This window comes from Dermacentor albipictus, chromosome 10 (genome assembly GCF_038994185.2).
Source record: "Dermacentor albipictus isolate Rhodes 1998 colony chromosome 10, USDA_Dalb.pri_finalv2, whole genome shotgun sequence".
Taxonomy (NCBI): Eukaryota; Metazoa; Arthropoda; class Arachnida; order Ixodida; family Ixodidae; genus Dermacentor; species Dermacentor albipictus.
In genome coordinates, this window is record NC_091830.1 from 14999025 (window position 1) to 15022658 (window position 23634).

The 23634-nt window shown below is 46.6% G+C and overlaps 1 protein-coding gene across 2 annotated transcripts; it reads right to left on the minus strand.

Annotated features, from left to right (window-relative positions):
- Positions 1 to 898: 898 nt before the first annotated feature.
- LOC135915830 (histone-lysine N-methyltransferase PRDM9-like) lies at positions 899 to 23580 on the minus strand. Of its 2 annotated transcripts, XM_065449012.1 has the most exons (11): positions 23369 to 23579; positions 23188 to 23262; positions 22611 to 22660; positions 18346 to 18493; positions 16056 to 16163; positions 14817 to 14921; positions 11903 to 11979; positions 8457 to 8642; positions 7950 to 8193; positions 4572 to 4737; positions 899 to 1561 (listed from the first exon to the last, which is right to left on the minus strand). In XM_065449012.1, the coding sequence occupies exons 1-11, from the start codon at positions 23496 to 23498 to the stop codon at positions 1000 to 1002; spliced, it is 1851 nt and encodes a 616-aa protein (XP_065305084.1). In that variant the 5' UTR covers positions 23499 to 23579; the 3' UTR covers positions 899 to 999. The 2 variants fall into 2 exon arrangements, with proteins under 2 accessions (XP_065305084.1, XP_065305085.1); XM_065449013.1 differs by lacking the exon at positions 8457 to 8642 and having other exon boundaries at positions 23369 to 23580.
- Positions 23581 to 23634: the final 54 nt, after the last annotated feature.

The window sequence follows — 23634 nt, forward strand, 5'->3', positions numbered from 1 at the left end:
CTCCATGTTTTGACATTTCAGCTCTTTCCGCGACGCGTAGCGATGTAATACTTACAGCAGACACGATCGTTATCGCGCAGTGTATGCTCTGCGCTTGTCAGCTCAATATGGCCATACCTGGTGAGGGGCCCTTTAAGGGTGAAGGTTAAGCGTCATCCAATACTATTCGTTTTCGAGCCAGTTGTTCCAAGCACTGAGCCACGGCAGCTCTGTCTAAGTCGGGGATTTTACAACTCATTCTAAGATGAATCCTAAGAATAAGGGATTGTACGCTGCGAGGTTGGACATATTGCTGATTTGTTCAACAGCGCCGCTGAATCCCTGCCTTTCCTGTGGACAAAACAAATTTCATCCCCTGTTCATTATTCAAACTTAATTCGCGCTTTCTTTGACTTCTTTGCGCAGTCAGGTTTCGAGTTATTCGGGAAGTCGTGCATACCTTCTAGATGCCTCTTCGGGTGTCAGCGCATCCACCTCCTACGCCATATTACATCTAATTCACGCCGGATTGGGTTGTCGCCACGTTTTCGGCGTCGGGGGACACTACAGGGTAAACATACGCGTCGATACGTTGTATCGGTTTTCTCTCTCAAAGAAACCCAGGCCGAGGCAGCGGGAGAAATTCCCATTCCATTTCAATAGCAGAAAACTCGTTCCGGGAACGAGAGTTCTTCGGGGCTCTAGAGCTTAGCAGGCCAGCCAACTTGCAGAGCTGCGGATTCGGAAAAAAGAAGTTCTCTACACGAGAGTGTAGCGCGCAGCTACAATGAAACCGTTCAAGGATTTTCTCGGAAGAGAAGGATGTTAAAGAAAAAAGAGGAATCGTCCAGATGCACTGGTGCGATTTCTTTCATACATGGCAAGGCTTGAATTTATTCTATTGTTTTATTGCGAAATTTGTAGGCGTATTCGCACAGTTCTTATATTCGAGTATAACTGCCGAAAAAAAAAAAAGGTCGACCAGGTTTTGTTGTTCACTTCTCTATCGCTATGCGCCACTTAAATGTCTCGCCCAAAGGGTCCAGCTTTATTCTCTCCGGGTGCTTTTCCCTTCACGTGGTCCTCGTCGTTCTCCTTGTCGTCCTCTTCGTGTCGGTGACGAGCGCGCACGTGTCTTCTCAGGTCACTCATTGTCCAACACCCCTTGCCGCAGTGTGAGCAGTACGCCGGGTACTGACCGCGGTGGACGACCAACTCGTGCATCCTGGCATGGCTGCGATGCGCGAACCTCAGTCCGCACTCGGCGCAGGCGTGCGGCTTCTCGCCCGTGTGGGTGAGCAGGTGTCTGTCTAGGTTACTTCCCTTCGTGAACCCTCTTCCGCACTCGGAGCACACGTGACGTGGCGCGCTTTCAGAAGAGTGCCGAATCCTCCGATGACGCGCCATGTTTGACACATCGCTAAAGCGCTGGCCGCAGTCTGCGCACTCGTACGGCCTCTCCTTCGTGTGGACCAGCAGGTGCCGGTCGAGCTTGCTTCGCTCGTTGAAGCCCCGGTGGCAGATGTCGCACACGAACGGCCGCTCGCCCGTGTGGATCCTCTCGTGCCTGGTGACATCGTACCTGCGAAGGTGGAGATGAAAATAAACACAAAGGAAACAGAACAGCGTTTCGATTCTGGCAGTACAGTTATCCTGCCACCTTCGCACGCAATGTGATACTGTTGTTTAAGATGACACATATTAAACAAATTGCAACCCTTGCTCCGAGTTTCCTACATTCAGAAGAAAGCGAGGAAACAAGAAGCTAGAGGACTTATTGCGGATGGTATCTAGACAACGAATTTATATCGAACCTAACAGTTTCCTTTCGTATATATCAACTTGTGTTACCCGCCGCGGTGGCTTAGCGGCTGTGGTGTTGCGATGCTAAGCACGACGCCGCGCGGATCAAATCCCGGCTGCGGCGGCCACATTCCGATGAGGGCTAAATGCAAGAATGCCCAAGTCCCGTGCATTTGGCGCACGTTACACACCCCCTGGTGGTCAAAATTACTCCCAAGTCCGCCACTACGGCGTGCCCCATAATGAAGTAGCGGTTTTTGGCACGTAAAACTCCAGAACTCTGTTCTTCTATTGTATGAAGTTGTCTCAATTCGCGTAGATAGAAAATAGCAACACGCATAAGTTCTATTTCAAGTGCACTCGAGATGCATCGCATACCGTTTCAGAAAATGCAAACTTTCACATTTACGTAAATAAGCATTTCAAGTTAAAACCCAAAGCGTGCGTTCCTTGGAGCAAAATTTACAGAGCCAACAACAAGTCTGTGGTGCTGTGTGTCACCGTGAATCGTGCACGTGCCTATAGTGTTCAATTTGTTTGTTTGCTTCTGAAGTTTTAACAACACTTATGGTACCTGTAGAGCTTGCGAAAAGAATAATCAGAACCTAAGCGTGCGAGTGTTTTTCCATTTCTTTCGGCGATCAAAGCCGCTTAGCGATAAATAAATTTAAAAAATAACAATAAAAACCTTTTTCATAGTTAACGTACGCTTGGATTTGTGTATTTAAGTTCGAACCCGCAAAACTCGGAAATATCTCCTCTATACGATCGCCTAGTCGACTCCCACAAAACTTGCTGCATCTGAATGCACAGATAACGATGTCCCTGATAATGTGAAACATAAATTTTATGCTTGTTTCGTGCGGGAAGTCTACAGAATGTTGCGGCATGCCGTGCGAACTTGTAAACTGCCATGTTTATCTTTTTTTTTACGTTTGTTTAGAGGGAACAAAACGTCTTTTTAAGTTCTAGTAGAAGTGTAACGACAGCTAAACAAGTAAGCAAAGCAACCGGCTTCTGTACTAAAAATATGACTCCGCTGTGCTAAACTTCGCAGCACAGATTGAAACTCTTGATTTGTGGAATGCTCTGAAAGTTAGCGCATGCTCGACTATCGCAGGTAGCTTTCTGTGTTCATGTTCAAGCCATAGTGTAGCCATAGTTGCAGTGACTGTGTGCGTTGACCAAACTTAAGGACTGAGTTATTTATTTATTTATTTCACAATACTGCAGGCCATTGTGGCCCAAGAAGGAGTGGAATTACAATGAAATACGAAAAGAACAGCACAGAAATAATTTCCAACAACATTTGCACGACAATATAATACATCGGTTTCACTGGGACGGTATTTATCATACACACACGTAAAAAGAACAGCACATCAACAATTTACAACAGTACTTGCACCAGAAATAACAGTTTGGCTACGTTGATATTTAGGACAAGTGGAGTTCAAGGGCTTCGCCAAAATTTTCAGCCTGACAAACAAACTCAGTTAGACTGTTCCAATCCGATACTGTGCGTGGGAAAAAAACTTTGCTTAAAAGCCTCTGTTTTGGCAAAAATTGGTTGTAGGTAGTGTTTGTGAGTGTTACGTGTTGGTCGTCTTGCGGTGGACTTTAAATATGGGGGTACCGATATATTTATTTTTCCAGACAAAATATTATGCAAGAATTTTACTCGACTGATTTTGCTGCGTGCAGCCAGGATGGGAATGTTGTGCGCAATCATGAGCTTAGTTGGCGAATCCAGGCTTTTATATTTATTAAATATAAATCTGATAGCTTTCCTTTGCAGGCGTTCTAAGCAGTGTATATCCTTTATTGTGTGTAGATCCTATACAACGGATGCATACTCCAATTTAGGTCTGACAAGGGCATTGTATGCTTGAAGTTTAACATTCACCGTTGCCTTTGTAAGCTTCCTTTTAAAAAAAACATAGTTTGCGAAAAGCTGCTGCGCAAACTGCAGAGATGTGCGCTCCCCTTGTCATATCACTAGAAAGAGTAATCCCTAAATACTTATATTGAGTTACTGCTTGAATGTGAGAGCCATGGATAGTGTAAGTGAACATGCTAGGATTAGTTTTCCGCGTTAAATTTAATAACACTGTTTTGTTAACGTTTAGTTCCATGTCCCATTCTGCGCACCAGCATTCAATGTGGCTGAGCGTTCGCTGTAATAGCTTATGATCTTCATGGCAGGTTATTTCTTTAAACACTATACAATCGTCCGCAAAAAGTTTAATAGACACTGAGTCAGGGATTACTTGAACTAAATCATTTACATATATAAGAAATAATAATGGCCCCAAAACACTCCCCTAGGGAACACCTGGGGAACATTTCACCTGTAAGCGTTTTTTCTATGCTTTCAGTAGCGAGAATACTTAATTAAAATAAATTATGGTGTTTTACGTGCCAAAACCACATTCTGATTAAGAGGCACGCCGTAGTGGAGGACTCCGGAAATTTCGACCACCTGGGGTTCCTTAACGTGCACCTAACTCTAAGTACACGTGTGTTTTCGCATTTCGCCCCTATCGAAATGTGGCCGCCGAGGCCGGGATTCGATCCCGGGACCACAGCCACTGCGCAACCACGGCGGGTTGCGAGAATACTTGTTCAAGTTTGCCTACAACCGAAGCATATATATGTGAATCCTAAACATTATAGTGAAAATAAATGAATACTTGCTTTTCATCATCCAGCGAATAACCGCACTGACACCCGACAAGAAACATCACAACATTTGTCAAGTGGCGAGCAGGTGCCACTTCTTTGTTCACCTTTTATTGCTGGAGTAAGGGCAGTGGGCGCATTGGTGCTTTCCTTTGGGCTTTCGCATGTGCTTACGTCGCTGGTGGTTCTCCAGCAGCTGCTTCACGGTGAATTGATCGCCGCATTCGTCGCAGGAGAACACCTCACGTGGTACAGCGACGTCCGCCTCGGCCGCTTAACAGAGACACACGAAGAAACAAACTTGGTAAATCACCATCCCCGAGGGACATTTTCAAACTAATGCATGTCTTTTTTTTAATTTCTTTATGATGAGTTCTCTGAAGAAAGTAAAAAAAAAACTAAACCGTGCAGTATAAAGTCAACAGGCTGCGCGGCTAAAGGTAACGCTATGGTGGTCACCTGACTGGGCCCTCAGAGCCACCACACAGGCAACACAACTACAACGTAAGTTTCTGGGCAGCATGCTGTTTCCTATTAAATAAGAAGGTAGCAGATAAATAATTACGACAGTAGTGATGTCACGATGACTGTCAACGGTAATTCGATTATTATTGGAACAATATAGTGTCACATCGTAATTCTGAAGCCATGCTTATTTAAACTCTGTAGTTGGCCTTCTGGGACTTCCTTTGCTTCGCCTATGTGCGAAATTCACCGGTATCGGCCCACTTTGCTGTGGCACTCGCTTGCCAAGGTCGCACATGAGCGGGGTGGTATGAGGACGCCTGTATGGCAACGACGCCAGGAGCATAACTGACTCGCACAAAAGCGTGCGGCGAGAAACGGGAGTCCGCCTCTGCTCGCTGTCGTCGTCGTCTCCCTTCGGCGTCCAGTGGTTCGGGCTTCTATAACCCCAGGAGTCGTTGCAGCCGTCAGCGGTTCGAACTCGTCCAAGCAGGACCCACCGCGGATTGCTGTGCGAATTCAGACGAATGGACGAGAGGCACCTGCGTCAGGCGATCCCGGTGAAGTGGTTCATCGGCGCCACCGGATGTCACCCGCACACGACTCGCCGTCGGGCCCGGCCAATTCGCTCGGCGCCCGGCTTCAGCCGCATGCCGGCAAAGCGAAATTTTGTTGGGAGCTCTAGCACAACAATATATACCTAGTGGCCAAAGCAGGCAGGCAAATTTCACCACTGGATCGGCGTTACTGAGGTTGATGCTGCGACGCCGGCGACGTCCTTTCTGCTGAACGAGTCGTTAGCTCAGAACCACTGAGGCGTGAATTGCTGACACCTTCACGTTAAAGGCGCAGGGAAAACGTGTTACGTGTGCAGTGTTTGACTGCGGCAAAACACGAAGTTGCGAGTGCCGCGTCTAAAGGAACATCCATCAAGTAAGAAAGCGACCGGCGTAGAAGGCGGCATGCCACCCTCGTCTCCCATCGCGCCCTCTCCCGAAGCCTCCATAAGAGAGGGCGGCGCGGGAAATAGGGCCTGCCCTTCCCAGCCCCTCAACCACAGCAGCCAAACCAGGCTTCAGACGCTACAACGCTTTAGTGCCACTACACGTGCGTATCAAAGAGATGTATAATTGCTCTTGGCGACGAGAACGTCTTGTTACTAGTTTGTGCGACAGCACGCTCTCTTTGCATCGGTTTCTTTGTATTGGCGGTGAAAGGCCAACCACGAAAAGTGACGAGAGGATCAAGGAAAGCTATTTGCTCTAAAAATGTATGCTGCAATTTGTTTACATTGAAAGTCAAGGACCCAAAAAGCAGTGCATACCGTAATACCGGCTGTCCTAACTTTGTTCCCAAGAATGAAAGGCTAACGGATGAATATTGCACGAACGGCACTCACGTTTTGTTAAAGGGCGTGGTTCGTGCTATAGACAGGGGCATTCCTCGTGGTTTTTCCAAAAATATTCATTTATCAGCTTTATTTATCGAAAGTTTACTTGCATAATTGATTAGGCGTAAATTCAAACTTTGGAGTAAATTTCGAGAAACAGTACAAATCACAAATGCACTAAAGCCAAACGAGGTCTCGTATCGTCCTTTCTGTTCCTACGAGAAGTTTCCTACGAAAGTTACTAGACGAAATAGCTCTGGTGCTTCGATTGTTCCGCTGTCATGGAATTATGTATGGTCATCGCATTTGTCGAATATTCGGGCTGACGGAAACGTTCTTCTGAAGTTATTTGTTATACTTGTTATTTCAATATTTCCAAGAACCTATAGGTAAGTATAAGTACAGCAAGGCAATTAGTTTCTTCCGGCGTATGATTAATAATTGGGAATTGTGGCATTTCTGCTGGAACCTGTTGTTGCAGTGATCAATTTGCGAAGTTACAAAGTCGTTTGAAGTCAGAAGGACATCATTCGCATGATGTTTGCGGTGCAGCATCCCAATGAATCGTTGGTAGCATGCTTCGGGGCACTAATGTCGTCATGGGCAAATGACTGATCACGTGTTACCTTTTCAAATCTAGCGCACTATCTTTGCAGCCCGGAAAAATAAAGCCACAGCAGCTATCACTACGGAAAAAAAATTATTCGGATATCTCTTAATAAGCTCTTGAAATTATACATCGGAGATATTGCGTTTAAAGCAACACTTGAAAAGTTATCTACATAATTAATAATGATTATTCGCCTAAGGCTGCCGTAGAAATAAAGGTACTCTAAGTTGCTCACAAGGTCATTGAACAATACTAAGTGGTTTGCATTCTCGTAAGGCACACGTAGATCTTGTAAGTTTTGGCGCGAATTATCCGAAACACGACTGTGCGTAAAGTTGGTGTTTAGCGTAACTGAAATCAAGCATGTTAAAAAGTGTTACGTACATGATTTTTTGGTAAATAAGACCTATAACATTCTGTTTGTAGTCATCCAGCTTCACTGCGCCTGATTTTTAAATGCGATTAGCAATCTTTTAGGCATTAGATTTGGGGCATAAGTCTGAGTGGAAAAGCGGTACAACTGGCTCACAAATACGCACTCAATCTAATTGCTCGGGGTTATGTCTTACATGGCACGTTTTTTTTTTCTTGGCTTGATTTTACTTATTTCTTATCATTTACCATTCACGGCTAGTTAATCAGTATATTAACGTTAAGCATAGTGCTACTCGGATGCCTTACGAATCGCCTAAAGAAATAGCAAGTCGTTGCGTTATCCCGGCTAAGGTCTTAGAAAAAACATCGTTGGATGCTATGTTAGCTTCACACAAACGTTAACAATTAAGCCTTGTGTCCGAAAATGTATCTTTGTGAACTTCCTTTTTTCAATTAACCTAATTAGCTAAAAAAGGCATCCTTGAAAAGCCTGAGTAGCCCTCCTCCCCCTCAAAAAATTATAATCTCAGAACGACCAAGAACACAATTCCGTTGGTCTCATTTGCTTAAAAACAAATCAAGTTTCTGTGAAGGCTTGGTTCAAGTTATGTAAAACAACCGGTACACAAAGGAACGAATACGCACCTTTGTTCTGTGTCCCCGAGTTGCCGATGAGACCCAGCTGCTTGGCGAAGTCGTCCCCGTACCACACGAACAGCTCCTCTGCGGCGTTCACCACCTTGCACGTGCGGTAGTAGACGGCACCCTGGCGCACGAACGCCACCAGGTTCTGCTGGCTCTGCTCGGGAGCGCAGTTGACGTAGCGCATCCAGTTGGAACGGTCTAACGGGCGGCCGTCCACCAGGAATACTCGGCCGCTGTGGCGGATCTGCAACGGGAAACAACGCACGAATGGTCTATACCTGAGCCACTTGTTAACTACAGTTCTCTTCAGCTGTCAACTGAATCGCTGAAGAAGAGACAGCACAAAGGGAAGAGACACTCCACTGTAATGTCGTAGTCACTTCGTGCTGTCTTGCTGAGTGATACGAAAGAGCCAACCGTTGATCGTTACACTAGCTGCACTAGCATCTATCGGGTGCCTGTGATTCGCTTGGTGCGCTGACACGTGATATCACACATGACACGCACCTGCCAGGTGTACCCGTTTGCGGCGCTGCTGTCCACTTGGACGCCTTCGTACGGTCCAAAGCACAGCCTCTTGGGTAGCCGCTTCATGGTAAACACGCCGTACTGGGCCCCTTTGATCGTCGAACGTCGCACACACAACCCCTCGGGCACTGTCTTGTTTGCACGCTGGTGGTCCCCCAAAGGAACCTGCAATGGATATTCACAGACATTATCTCCTAGGTCGTGGCAATACAGTAAAAGCTCGTTAATTCGAACCGCAAGGGGAAGCCGCTTCAGTTCGAATTAACGAAAGTTCGAACTAACGAAAGTGAAGGAGAGCAACAGTACACTGCGATTTGGAAGCAGTAGGGCATGTCAGAAAGTGATGGCGTGTGCCGCGGGCACACGCCATCTTCAATTCGAAGCTCTGGGTCCGACTGTGCCACACCACCGATGTCCACCGAAACGAACGTTAGCCGAGGCTTAACACCGTCACAATGAATCGCGACGGCCGATACCTCCTAAGCTTTTCTGAAAACAGAGGTGCACAACCGATGAAAACTGCCGAGACAAAGACGGTGAACATGTGAAGGTGGCGAAGGCCCTGATTCGTTGGTTCTTGATTGCAAACGCAGCCGCGACGTACTTGATTCACTATGTTTTGGCGCTTGCCGTGCCATCTCCGCACAACATTAGCAGCTGTACAAGATTTTCAAAACCTCCGAGATTCGCAACGGGCGAGAAGTCTCGGAGGTTACGTAGAACGGAGAGGCGGCAGCCACCGCTGCCTTCTGGCTGACCCCGCGTAGGTTAGATTTTTTTCCGATTTTGCCTTCTCTCGCCGTTCTCTCCGTTTCGGAGGCAATACAGCCTTGTGTGTAGGCAGTAGGCCGTGTGCCAGGCGAGCGTAGTTCGAATTATCCGTGAGGGAAATTTCTCGCGTTCGAATTAACGGACTTTTTTATACATAGACTTCTGTGGAGCTTGGCCGGACCAAATCGTACAGTTCGAATTATCCATAAATTCGAATTATTGAAGTTCGAATTAACGAGCTTTCACTGTAGTATATGCAATAAGCATCTCGTTTGGGCACAGCTGCCTTCTGACAGTGCTTTGTTGGTTCTTCTTCGCAGTGCCGATGGAGTTGCATATTCCAGCCATATATTCTTGACAAACGTCATTCAGGTACCGTTTCCAACTACTTTCTCTCGCGCGAGCGGTGTTTATTCCAAGCAATCTCTCGCGTTTTGCGAAAATGTTCAGCAAGGAGACTTTGCCTCATCAAGTCTACATCTACGGTGGTGCATCCTTTACAGGGGTATAGTACGATGGAGTTATTTTCGACTGTATTGGCGCTAATTACACCCACATCATTAATTTACCTACTTGGCGACTAATTCGCGCTTCATGTGGGTACCGCAGAAGCTCCCTCCCTGACAACATTCCGTCGCGCGAGCCCTGTTTATTTAAAGAAATCCTTTTTCCAAAAATGTGCCGCAAAGCGGCTTTGCCACGTCATGTCTTTATCTACGGTGGTGCATCCTTTACAGGGGCATAGTACGATGGGGTTGTTTTCGAGTATGGGATGCTAATTACGCCCGGTACCATTATTCTTACCTATGCTACGACTACTTCTCGCTTCTAGGCTCGCTAAATCCTACACTTTTGATACCTATTTTAACTGACTACCATGCTATAAAGTCACAGATCGGCCATTTTTCCTGGAAGTGGTTACAAGATAACCAGATGCCAGATATGTCAACAACTTGTGAAGTCAACTAAGACGACGTTATTTTCGATAAGGTGCACAGTACATCGGCAAGTGGTTCCGCAGTGACTGCAAAACATGGTGACGTTGCCTTCAATAAAATTATAGTTATAAGAGGCAGTGAAAGAAAAAAACAAAAATGTTATCCCTTGACCTCTATTCCATGTCCCGCCGCGGGGGGAGACCTTAGCCCAGGTCGCCAAAAACCCGGACAATTCAATAAAGTTTAATTGTCATTGGATTGGCCAACCAATCCTATGACTTGTGCAGAGTGATGTCCAGGAGTGTGCGCGACATGCTCGTAAACAAGTTACTAACATTCATGGAATGCCACGGTCTTCTCGCGTGTGAATTCGTGTCTAAAACCAATTTTCCGGTGAAGCTTAAGTTCGCGCGTGACCTTATTTGTTTGATGAGTTGTACAAAATAACTTGTACGAAATAGCTAAACCACGCCTCCCACCGTGTCCCGTCAGAGCAAAGTAAAACGCAGTAAATCTACACACTTCAGATAGGTGGTTGGTTGAATGGCTGCAACACAGCAGCCCGCAGTGAGTAACAATGATGCGTCAGGTTGTCAGGTTGAGGGAAGCAGCAAAATATATCAAACAACATCCCTAAAACACTGCGTGCCTTTACAACAGCAGTGGGTCCGTGTATGAAAGCCCGTCTCTTTTATGGGGAAAGTTGTGAGTTAAAATATATAGCTTATATAGCTGCAGGCCATCGGGTATACGCCGGTAAAAAACTGGGTATAAGCGTATACGCAGCACGGTACTCGCTTGAGACTCCCGACAAAACTGGTCACGTGTCGAGTAAAATGATATCGCGATGATATGGTACCCTCAATGTCAGTAAGCGTTCTCACGTGTGCTTTCATCGACATCGTAATTATATTGTACCTTCCTACTCCCTTAACAGCGGCGCTTTAACATAATGTGAGACTTTTAAATGCCTAAGAGTGCATACATAGAGTGTGTTGGTCCCATCATTTCAATCAGTTAACTAATTCTTGCAACCGATTACTTGGTTATCTATGCCGTAACTTGCCTTCAGCATCTCCCTCAGTCAAACTACTTGCATACAGAACCTTAATCAGATCTAAACTAGAATGCACTTGTGCTATTTATGACAACCATCAAATTAATATGATTAACACCACTGAATCAGTTCAGAACTGAGCTGCCGGATTCATTCTTTCTGACTGCTATAACACATGTTTCATCCTTAAAATCCCGGTTGTGTCTTCTCTCACTCGCCTCCCGCCGCAAAAGTGCTCATCTTTTTTTTATTTTTTAGGTTCTTTCATTCACAGTGCACAGCTAACCAAATCATCAGTCCAGCCCATCGTTTTTCCCTCCACACGCATCCTAGTGCTGTGTATCTACCACGCGCCCATTCCACTACGTATCAACGTTCTTTTTTTTATATACACACAGCGCGAGAATGGAATTCCCTTCCCTTTGACATGGCCCTCATCACTGACATTTCTCGTTTCAAAGCTACCATCGAAGACCGTCTTTCAAGTCACACCACCTAACCTGACACGTCATTTTTCAAGATGTTCCTAACCCTCATGTAATGTCCCCTTTTGGGACCATTGAGGTATAATAAATAAATAAATAAATAAATAACCACACAGATGTCCAACTCTTGCGTCAAGTAGCAAGATAATAATGACAGAAAGTCGTTTCACTTACCGGAGTGTCCTTCACGTGCGTTAGTGGTCCATGGACGGGACAGTCTCCCGGGTAGTCCATCTTGCAGTCATCACAAACTGGGAGCGGAAGAGTTCGCAGCTTTGTTGGGTTACAGCTATGGCTAAGAAATCATGATATCTTTGCTGGCTATAAATTGTTCTGTACTAGCAAAAATGCTTCCGCAATTTATGAACATTAATTGTGGCCCAGTAGGGGGCGTCGGTCAAATTATGTGATACAGTTGAAACTCGATTTAACGAAGTGATGACCATGTTCGAATTTTTGCGTTAAATCTGGAAGTTCGTAAAATCGAGAAAGGAATTTTTCGGTGCTTAAAAATCTAAAAATTGTAACGTAGGGACACGTAAAAGCCGCCGCGGCATTCTATTTGCCGCTAATGCAGTCATCTGTCGCATAAACCTTGAAACAACGAAAGCAAACACCACCGCCCCTACCGAGGCAGTGTTGAGTCCGCTGTTCCGTGCTTGGATGCTGCCTGCAGCCTCACCAACATACAGCTATGGCCGTTACCATGACACCTAGATATTTTCAACTTTAGAGCACGCACTCAGAGAAAAACCAGTCGGTGTCAACATTAAAAAAAAAGAATCATGGCTATTCTTAATCGGTTATTCCAGTAAAAACTTCGTTAAATCCAGTTCGACCAAGTTAGTCTCGTAGATTCGGGTTGAGGACAACATTGAACCCTATGGGTAGCTACCGAGTAATGGAAATTTCTTCGTTAGATCGGGAACTTCGTAAAATCGGGTTTCGCTAGATCGAGTTTTAACTTTATACGTCTTGTGTGTGTCCGCGTAAGTCGCACCATCGGAGAACGTTGCTTTCCTACTTGCCGGCGATGAGACCATACACACACAAAAAAAGAATGAGTGTTAGCAAGTGACCTACGTTCACTAATACCTGTCATTACTAATTAGCCAAGAATAATTAGGCTTAAGCTACCCGATTGATTATCAGAACTCCAGAATCTCATAAACAGATAAAAATGCGCTGTTAGCCGAAACAATTGGGACCAAACGTTTCCTTTTTTTTAAATTTCGCACCCAACTAGGGCACCTATGACATCATGCTGACGTCATGATATATTATGCTAATGTGGCTGCTCTCTCGTCGGGAAAGTCCCCAAAAATGCCAGACTCAGTCTTTGCTTCCATTTGAATGGGGCCTTTATTCCGTTTATTTTTTTTTTGACAGTATTGTTCGACAACTACCGCCAAGCAGGCGCTGTCGAAATCCGTTACGTCTTGGTGAGATGGTGCGTGACATGCAAGGCGCCGTCGCTCGCCGTTCTTCATTTTCACATTATCTGCTCCTGTTGCGGCCATGAACGGAAGTGCAAGAAAACGTGTCTGTTCAAACTTACTTCACTTATATCTATCGTTCGCTTGAATTTCCCTATTCCACCGGGCTGTGCAAAAAGACAATTTCGAAGTATGTATAGAGGAACTCTCCGCTTCATTACAGAGTTAAATTCGCTCGTGCATTTAGTTTGAGTTAGAATAGTTTGAGAAACACAGAAAACTGCAAGTCGACAAAGAACTCACGTGTCCCACATTCTGCCACCTGGCGGCGTAGAAAAAAAAAAGCACTCGCGCGCGCGAGAGACAATATGTGCGTCTCTCTCTCTCTTTCTCTGTAAGTGTACGCATGCGTGCGCATGCGTGTTTTCAAAAAGTTCGTCAGCACCCATCTCACGATGACTGCCCATGCTTATGCGTCCAGCTGTCAATCAATATAGCGATGCAACCTATATACTGCCACCGTCGAAACGAGCTCCGAGACAGGCTTGCACCGCAGCCGGGCTCCCATTTCTCGCGCTTCTTTTTGAACTCACTGCGCCGTCTAGTGGCGCCGCCGAGAAGCCCGCGCCCGGTCTCCGAGACGAGAAGCGTGGCACGCCGGCGAGTGCGAACGCAGGGAATCGTTCCTTCGCCGGCCGCACACCCAATGACGCCCACTCAGTGATTCAAGTTGGGGAGAGGTCCATTGCAGGGCGGCAGCACATACCCAGTGCATTCGTGGTGCAGCTCGCTAAAGCAGTGACGTGAAAGAAGTTCATCGAAAAAGCGGCATGTACCCAGTGCATTTGTGGCGCAGCCGCTAAAGCGTCGGGTTGCTGCCCTCGAGGAACCCGTGTAATATGGTTTGAATTCCGCCCAGAAAGCAGTGGGGCCAGCTTGGGCCGCAGATCTTTTTTTTTCTTTTTTTTGTCATTGTAGGGCGGGACACAATCTATTGGCACTTACCCCTGGATCCAAAATGGCATCAAAGGGTTTCATCAGAGAGCGGTACATACCCAGTCCCGCAGCCACAGTAACCCGTGTCGGCGTGAGAGAGGTTCCTCGAAGAGCACCTCGTATGTACACATCGCCACATTCTCAGTGACGCAAATGGTTCGACTGTTGACCTCAGACTCTTTTCCCTCAGCACAGCAGTCCGATGCTCGCAGCATTCGACCGCGGATTGCTCATGGAGCCAGGTTGGAGATAGATAGATAGATAGATAGATAGATAGATAGATAGATAGATAGATAGATAGATAGATAGATAGATAGATAGATAGATAGATAGATAGATAGATAGATAGATAGATGGATGGATGGATGGATGGATGGATGGATGGATGGATAGATAGATAGATAGATAGATAGATAGATAGATAGATAGATAGATAGATAGATAGATAGATAGATAGATAGATAGATAGATAGATAGATAGATAGATAGATAGATAGATAGATAGATAGATAGATAGATAGATAGATAGATAGATAGATAGATAGATAGATAGATAGATAGATAGATAGATAGATAGATAGATAGATAGCCCCCGAAAAATCCGTGGAGTACCTTAAGAATGCCAACGCATTAAAATATGCGTAAGGCTTGCTTACACAGGTAGTCTTCGTCCGGCCCCTCTTCGCATTCCATATAGTTAACCTCCTTCCGCTGTCGCCTAGGGTAGCGTAAATCTCCGGAAGAGTCGGTGTCTGTAGAGGCTGCAAATGGTCGAATAGTACAAAGGTGCAAGAAGACTTTTTTTTTTCAGCGTCATGACACCGGCCAAAATATTGAGTACATCCATAAAACACAAACAAGTTGCGAACTCCTTATGAAGCATTATATGGCGCATGCGTGAATGATCTTACCTGGAAGCATACATACAATTCAAAGATAAGTTCTCTGTTTTTGGCGTACGTTGCTTCCTTGACAAATAACCAGGTTTAGTTGCGTAATCGTTATAAGTTAACGAAATGCTACAACTTAACTATATTGCCTTAGGACGCGTGTTGAACTCGCGTAGCTCAAACCAGTGAGACTTGAGGCCAGATAATTTTTGTATAGAGTGGTCAGCATAGCACAGGATTTGATGCATTCATCAGCGTGATTTATCATGGATTATAGTGGTGTTCCATGTACTTTTGTCTCTCAGTGAGCAAAAGAGGGCATTCCGCAAAGTAATGCATAAAACGCCAATGTGTTTTGAAAAAAAAATCACATATAAGGCTTTTATCGGATTTTAAATAAATTGAATAGGCCTTAGAGCTGAGTGACTTCAGTCGCGAACTTGTAGGATGTATACTAAGGTAAATACGTTAAGGTGGCTTTTCTCGTCATAAGGTAATTTCTCGTTACATAACTGCTCGTCTTTTTTTAATTTGTTGCGTAAGTGGTATCTGTTTCAAGTTGTTCTTTCGGATCGACTAAATTCCCGCATTGACACGTATGCGAAACGTGGATAACATGTATTACTTAAAATATTAAAATCAAGCAGCTGGTATAACAGCTAGCTGTGTGGTGTATGCTTCTGTGGTTTTTTTTCTTTTTTTTATCCAGCACAGAATATATCAATAAGAGTTCGCGGGCTCGGATCCCGGCTGAAGCCGCTGCATTCCGATTTGGCCAGGGAGACCATTACGCCAAAACATTCGTTCACTTTTAACTTTACGTGCTCTCTTAAAAAAAATCCAGGTGGTCTAAATTAAATTGGCAGACTTCCCAATGGCCTCCCACAAGTGTAGATCGGTGCGAAGCTTTGTGATATATATAAAAGTCCAATCAATGAGTCACCCGAGCAATCGAACAATTTTATGACGTCGAAGTGGCGCCGTGACTCAGCGGCGCACACTCACAGAATGGCCTGTCAGTCGATTCCCCGTCGCTGTCATCGAACTCGGCGTAGTTCACCTTCTTCTGAGCACGGCTGGGACGCTTGGAGCCAGCGTCGCTTGCGTCGGCGCCTGCAACGAAGCGCACGCACACGTGGTATTATTACCGCACAGGTAAACTCCGAGTGTTTTAGCACGACGATATACCATTATTGCGATACAGCCACCGTCTACAGCAAGGCCGCGCGCCAGTTTTGAGCGTGTCTGCAGCTTAGTTGTGCCGAGACTGTATACCTGTCGCAGTTCTCGCTGTGCACAAACTTGATATGTGACAGAGGCTGTATCGGTATGCTAAAACACTTTTAGATGACGTTAGTTCAGCGTGAAGTATCGCACACTACGACGTGCGATGATGCAGCCGCAGATTTGATAATTTGAGGAAGATGGAGATTTGAAGCAAACAAAAATGGTCGAGCAAGCGTTGACTCAAGCTGGATCCGACGCCTCGACAAAGGGACTCGTATTGGTTGCGAAACAAAGGGAGTTGTATTCGTCAAGCCAGTCGTATGTAAGTGTCGTGAAACGATGAACTTGAACTTTGAAAGCGATCAAAGCTTTCGTTAATTGTCTCTTTCGGCCATTATCGTGGTCGGCCGAAATTTATCCGCCGGTATAACGAAGAGACACTAGCGTTGCAGGGAAATAAAAGGGACTGCCACGGAGGTATGGACAGCGGACCGGAAGTTGGTCAACGGGGCTGAGGCACAGGCGTCCCTGTCTCTGCACCTATCTGGGTGGTCTGGCGTTCCGCGCCGAACTACAGCCTACTATTGTTCAATGAGACGCATCCAGCTTCTGTCGCTAAAGAGCTTCGATGTGTCCGAAAGTCCACATCGACTACGTTGTGGTTGATGGTGGTGCTGTGTCCCGTTTTCTCGCGGGCTGTGGTGACAGTGACGGAGATCGTCTTCTGCAGAAGGTCTCGGCGCATCGTTTGTCAAGGGGTGCCGTTTTCGTCTTGCTGGTTCACCTCACCTTTGGCTGGGCGTTTTCATGCCATCGCCGCCATGCTATCATCATCATCATCATCATCATCATCATCATCATCATCATCATCATCAGCCTGGTTACGCCCACTGCAGGGCAAAGGCCTCTCCCATACTTCTCCAACTACCCCGGTCATGTACTAATTGTGGCCATGTTGTCCCTGCAAACTTCTTATTCTCATCCGCCCACCTAACTTGCCCACCTACCATGCCATGTACCAAAAAAATATGTCGGCAATAATTGATCCCGACATCATAGAACACAGCCATCGCCATTAGCAGTATGCCCAATTATTGCCAATGTGTCCCGAACTTTTCGCTTACGTGTGTTCTCCCGCTACGAACATTGCACGAAGAAAACTCGCTAGGCATCTGCTCATATCTCTGCCATAGACAAAATGCAGCTGCATTCACGTGAACCCGGCAGGCTTGTGGGTAGAGTGAGAGGTCAAATATGTTTGCCGCGACATCGTGCCCCGTAATAAAATATTTTCATAAACAATATTTCCTACTGCAGCTTCACATCATGGCTACAGCTCACTGGGGACGTATTCTGCGACGATCGCTTCGGCGATACGATCGCCTTCACGTGACGTAGCGCTGAATCAGCCAATCAGCAAGCGTCTGACGGCGACACTGTCGCCGAAAGTGATCTCCGCGGAATACGTACCCTCGTAGTGATGTTGATTCCTTTTCAATTCACGGCTTCATTTCGTGCTGTTCGTCTTCCTCTCTTGCCACCTCTGCGAACATCATTTTATAAATCTAGCCTAACATAACTGATCCAACCCGGTAACAATATGCTGATACTCACAAGTTGTGTGAAAATCGGGTTGGAAGCATGAAATGTCGACCCTGTTGGCATGTGGGTTGACCAAACAAAACCGAACGGGTCAGTCTACAGATTAACCATTGAAGGTGCTTCGCGCATAGGACTTGTGAAATGGCTTGTGAAAGGGCTTGTGGAATGGCTTGTGGAATGGCTTGTGAAAGGGCTTGCGAAACAAGTTCCCGCCTCTCAGAAACGCGGTTTTGCTGGTATACGTGGTCTTTCTCGTCAATCACCTGGTGGTTCTGTGGTTTGTGATCACCTTGTACAGTACATAAGCTCACAGACGCGCGCGGAGGCACTATATATCTACAAAGGTCTGTTAAGGCCTCTAGATCTTATAAAAAAGAAACGGAAGCCTTTTCACAACAAGCAATGCGCCATAAAAAGCCGCTCAGAAGTGTCGATCTGTAAGCGCGCTGCTAAGGGGAATACTTACTCCTGTTGTCGGTTGCCACACCAGCCGTGAGCTGTTGCTTGTCCGCGAGGACGGTGCGGTCTTTGACGGGAGCCGTCCATTTCTCCTTGCGTGGAGCGAGCTTCACTCCGGCGCTGTTTTCTTTGCCCTTGGCGCCAGTTTTGGGTGTCTATTGTCGAGCACAAGAAATAACCATTGTTAATAACAGGAAGAATAAGCACCTACGTTAACACAAGTATTGCACATCAACAGAAGGAGACGCGCGATGTCTTCCGGGAAATTAACGTTAAGAATACAGGCCAGTAGGGACTCAGTGCGGCGATATTCGAAGGGGCACGTCAGAGTTGCAACGTATTCTGCTACAGCTGCGACAAAACACGGCAGTTTGAGATCCAAATTCACGGAATAAAGCTCGAGGTGGCACTGCGCGCCACAAATAACAGTGTTCTCGACATATCCGGACGAGGGCGTGACACCTCGACAGCTGGTTCTGTAACGCATTGCTCTTCGCACTGTTTCGATCGGGCGCGAGAGAAAGATCCTCTACGACGTGCTTCACGCGCTGACCGGCGTAGTTTACGGCGACGTCCAAGTAGCGAAGCTCTGGTTAGAAAGGCGGTTGCCAGGCGAGCATGCGCACGTTGGTAATGCGCAGGACGTGTGTGAGCGTCACACGCGGTGGGTATAGACTCACTGGGCTGCAACCTGTATTACATTGTCTGACGAGCATTGAATCCAGAGAACGTAATAATTCATCGTGAGTTCATTGCATTGTATTTGTCAGATGATCTAGTCTGATTTCCCTGTGTTCTGTGTTCTCAAACCGTTGCACACTGCACGCATTTTTCGTTCGCCCACTTGCCTCGGCGACTGACACCTGCAGTATTGAATGAATGAATGAATGAATGAATGAATGAATGAATGAATGAATGAATGAATGAATGAATGAATGAATGAATGAATGAGCTCAGTGGTCCTTCGAGTTACGAACTCCTCGCGGACAAGCGAGCGCGTTCAGACGCTTTGCGCGTTTTAATTTGGCCTTATACCGAGGTGCAGTTAGAACGCAGGCGAGAGCTTGCGCGAACGAGGAGCGTGCGGACGACAGGCTTCCGAGAGCTAGGGTGACGTGGCGTCGCGGCGATGCCCTCTCCCGTGACGGCGCACCTGGCGCACTACTGCGGTAACAGAACGTTCCCTCTCCATTCGTCTGCTCTGTCGAGGCTCACTCGTGACGTGGCACTGCAACCAATGGGAATTTAGGTGCCGCTTCGCTGCTACAGACGCCGGCTTTCTTTTCGGCGAATGAGCCGTTTGAGGCTTTCGCATCGATAAATCGCAGTTTCGCCCAAAAGACGAAGCACGGATGGCGATAGCAAAGCGTTCTATAACTACACAAGATATGGTTCGCAGTCCTGTCGGCCGTACAAATTGCAGTAAAGCTTCGCTCACCAATTGAATTAAACAAGCACGACGCCAAGTGCACTCAGGGAAACATGAACAGACCTCACTCGACGACTGCCAACACTCGTTATCACAACGCTGACGCGATGAAGAGAACCAGTAGCCAACGATTCGTGTTGCCTATAGCTCTCCCTTCAACGCGTCTCCAAAATACGAGATTACGCGACCTCCAACCATGGGATCGCGGCAAGGGAGCTGGCGCACGTGAAACGACCAGCCGTCTCTGCAGCCACCTCTGCACCTGCCCCTGTGGTTTCTCCAAGATATGCGGGCCGCGACGAGCTCAGCCACGCGGACAGACCTGCGCAGTCACGTCCGCGCTAAAGGAGTAGACGCCCGCTCGCTGCCTCCCCCCCCCCCCCTCCTCTCCTTGTTGTTGTTGTTGTTGAGTTGTTGTAGGCTACTGGTGGGATTAGCCTTGCAGTTGCTGCCGGCAATTGTTCCACCGTAGCGACACTTAAAATAAATAAATCACATAATCAGGCACAGACCTCCCAATTACAAGTGGTCACTCCTCAGTTCACCATGTGGAAGCCAAATCCATGTCCTGTAGGTAATTTAACAGAAGGCGAGAGACCTCCTTCCTACACAACCGGTTCCCGCGCGGGAAAACAATGTCCTGAAGAGAACTGTGAGGAAGTCCTGTGTTCTTGAGGGACCCGAATAACACCCTCCTTTCCGCGTTATACACAGTACAGCACACTATAGGTAATGTTCTATGTCACCACACACACCACACGTTGAACATAATGGTGATAACGCCAAGCCAGTCTTATACATCCACGCAGGGGTACGAGCAGAGCCTGTGCGAATGCGGAGCAGTAAGTTGGCTTGGTTTCTTTTGAGACCCTTGATCACACATGGCTTGTGAGGTGAGCTCCACAAAGAACTGAAGTGGCACGACACCGCTTCTCTGAAGAGTCTCTTGTCTTCTTGAGGCACTTTTCTCAACGGATTCCCAGACAGCGCTCTATGGGCGAGGCTGTCCGCCATCTCGTTGCCTATGATACCTATGTGTGATGGCACCCATTGGAATCGTATGGAGAAGCCTTTGACACGGAGATTTTGCACCGAACGTAGGGAGCTTAGAGATAAGGCATCAGTAGGGAATCCGTGCTCTAACCTTTGAAGGGCGGATTTCGAATCTGTAAGAATGACAACAGGTTGAGGCGTACAAAACCGTAGCTTTTTCAGAGCTGCCTCAATGGCAACGCTTTCGGCCGTTGTGGAGGACACGACCGCAGTGAAGCGAACGGACCAATCATACCTCAAAGAGGGAATGTGAAAAGCAGCTGCACTAGATCCTCTGACCTTGTCCACAGAGCCATCAGTAAAAATTTGAAGATGACGTGCATATTCAGTTTCAAGATGTTCCAATACGAGCGAACGCGTTGCCGCCAAAGGAGAACTCCGCTTAGCACGAACGTGAGGAATTGCCAACGAACAATCGAGGCTCGCGAAAGACCAAGGTGGTTTCAACCTCTTAGTTCGACCTCTAGCGTCAAGACCCAGGTAACCAAGAGTATTAAGGGCCAAGTACGCTCGGGACTCGGATCTCTTTCGAAGGCGTTGTAGAAAGGCTCGGCCGGCTGCCGTCTGTTTGAGGCGGCCAATTTGCATCAATTACCTTTGTGAAGCGACTATGCTAAGAGGTCTCGATAGAGATTCATAAAGTACTGCATTGTTAGGAGCAGTCTGCGGAACGCCAAGAGCCCTTCTTAGGCCCTTTCTGTGCAGAACCTCAAGTCGTTCCAGCTGTGATATCGATGGGGAAATTAAAGGGAGCTGATACATTATTCGACTCGTCACTAGCAATGGGGAAATCACCCTTCTTCAATGATCAGGTTGCACGATGCGCTAGTGACCTCCTCTACTTCGCGAGCTTCACCACGTTGCCACGTGTGCAACTCCCCCCCCCCCCCTCCCCCCCCCGCCGCCCTCCTATTCAGCGCGCGTTTAATGATGCGACATTGCGCAGGCGGATGGACGGCATGCACAGAGGCATTGTCCTTCTCTCCTCACCCTCTCCCGCTTTCTCTCGCAGACTGTATACGCATATGGCGTGGGCTGCGGTCTTACCAGACTTCGTTTATACGGAACCTCACGGTGACGCCAACGGCGAGAATTCACCTCGAGTGTTCATAAATTGCTATCGCAATAATAATTTTTTAAGAAACACATATCAGTTTTCTTCTTAATTGCCCACATCGCGGTATACTTAGCGCAGCCCCAGAACCAAAGCTCTTGTTCTTCGAACCTCTCCATTCCTTTCTTTCAATACGGTTTGCAGTTTGGTGAGTTTTGGTAGTTGGCGTGATTCGAATAAATTTGAAAGAAAAAAAAAGAATGCGGAAACTGCAGGAAATTTTGTGCAGACAATTGCGATTCACTTAATGGTAGTACGTTTTCTTTTCTTTAAAGTTAAGTGATTTTGAAGTCATGAAAAAAAAAAAACTTTGGAGTTTGCGCCAACGTCCGAACATAGAGCCCGAGACCACCGCCTTTCTGGGACAGGCGCGCTGTAATCAGAGTTACCCAGGGATTCTCGTAAGTAGCGCGTTGACCGAAAAAAATAAAAGGGTAAAGAATTATGCATTGCATTATCTCTCGAGCAAGTGGTTTTTTTTCCGAGGAAATATACTAACTCGTTGCTTCAAGCTTCCAGTGAATTCGCTTGTCACAAAATTTGAAACATCATCACTTTGTAAAAGGGACGTGCTTGACGGAGTGGTTGACCTTCCAGGTTTTTTGCTAACAGTTCATACCCAAACCGCCGAGCAAAAAAAAAAAAAAAAGAACGCGCTTAAGAACCGTGTTCCTACCTGTGCGGCGTTGGTGGCCTTCTTGAGCCGTTGCTTTTCACTGTGCGATTCTGGAACAAAACAACCGTTTCACGATACGAGAAAAGCACATGCGGTATCTGCGCTGCGTCCAGCACTGCAAATTGTTCCTTTTGTTAATTATATTGGTATTCACGCGCGGGAACCTGGGGATACGCCTGGTTATGACAGGTGTAGCCGCAGTGTAAAGGAAACAAGGTTAACTCTACAATTAACTGCACAGTGAATGTCCAAAGGATATCCAGTGGATGTCATTGCGGTCAGGTAGAAATAGATTTAATCAGGAGAGGAAAGACTGCCAACGTCTTGACTGCAGGCCAGTAGTCTACACGAAGCGCGTACGGGTTAAGCCAAAATAAATAAATAAGTGTATAAAATCCCCGCAGCAGAAGAAAAAATTTGCGGCACTAATGAGTGTGGACAAATTTCCTAAGAACCCACAGACATTTTTGGGGTGTCACGCTGGCAACGCATCAGTGGCAGACGGTCATCTACGCGAAAGTTAACGTTGCACATTCTCATTTTAGAAGTACAGGAACATGTGAGAGAAAATACTCACGAACGCTGTTCTTCGTCACGGGTTTTTGAGCCAACGGCTTGGCCTTCATAAATTCCGGCATGGCCGGTTTAAGATCTGAAAAGTACAACGTTACGAGTAAAAAAAAGAAAAGACAGATGGAAAAGACCAGAAATATAAACATGGCATTCCGTGGGGAGGAAGCTCGTTACAGTTGACTTACCCAACGCGACCATGGCATCGTAGTTTCGTTTGATGTTCCCGTATCGCTCCTTCGTCAAATCGGGCATCTCTGCCCACTCTTTGTCAGTGAAGTAGCAGCGAACTTTGGCCAAATATTCATTTTCGGACATCTTAATTAACAGATCTGTATCAACTCACGGAACAAGAAATCCGACCACCGACGGGAAGCTTCTTGAAAGTGTCGTCTGCTCGCATGTTTGTCCGCTCGCGCTAAAAACACAACCGCTTAATCCCATTTGTACTAAA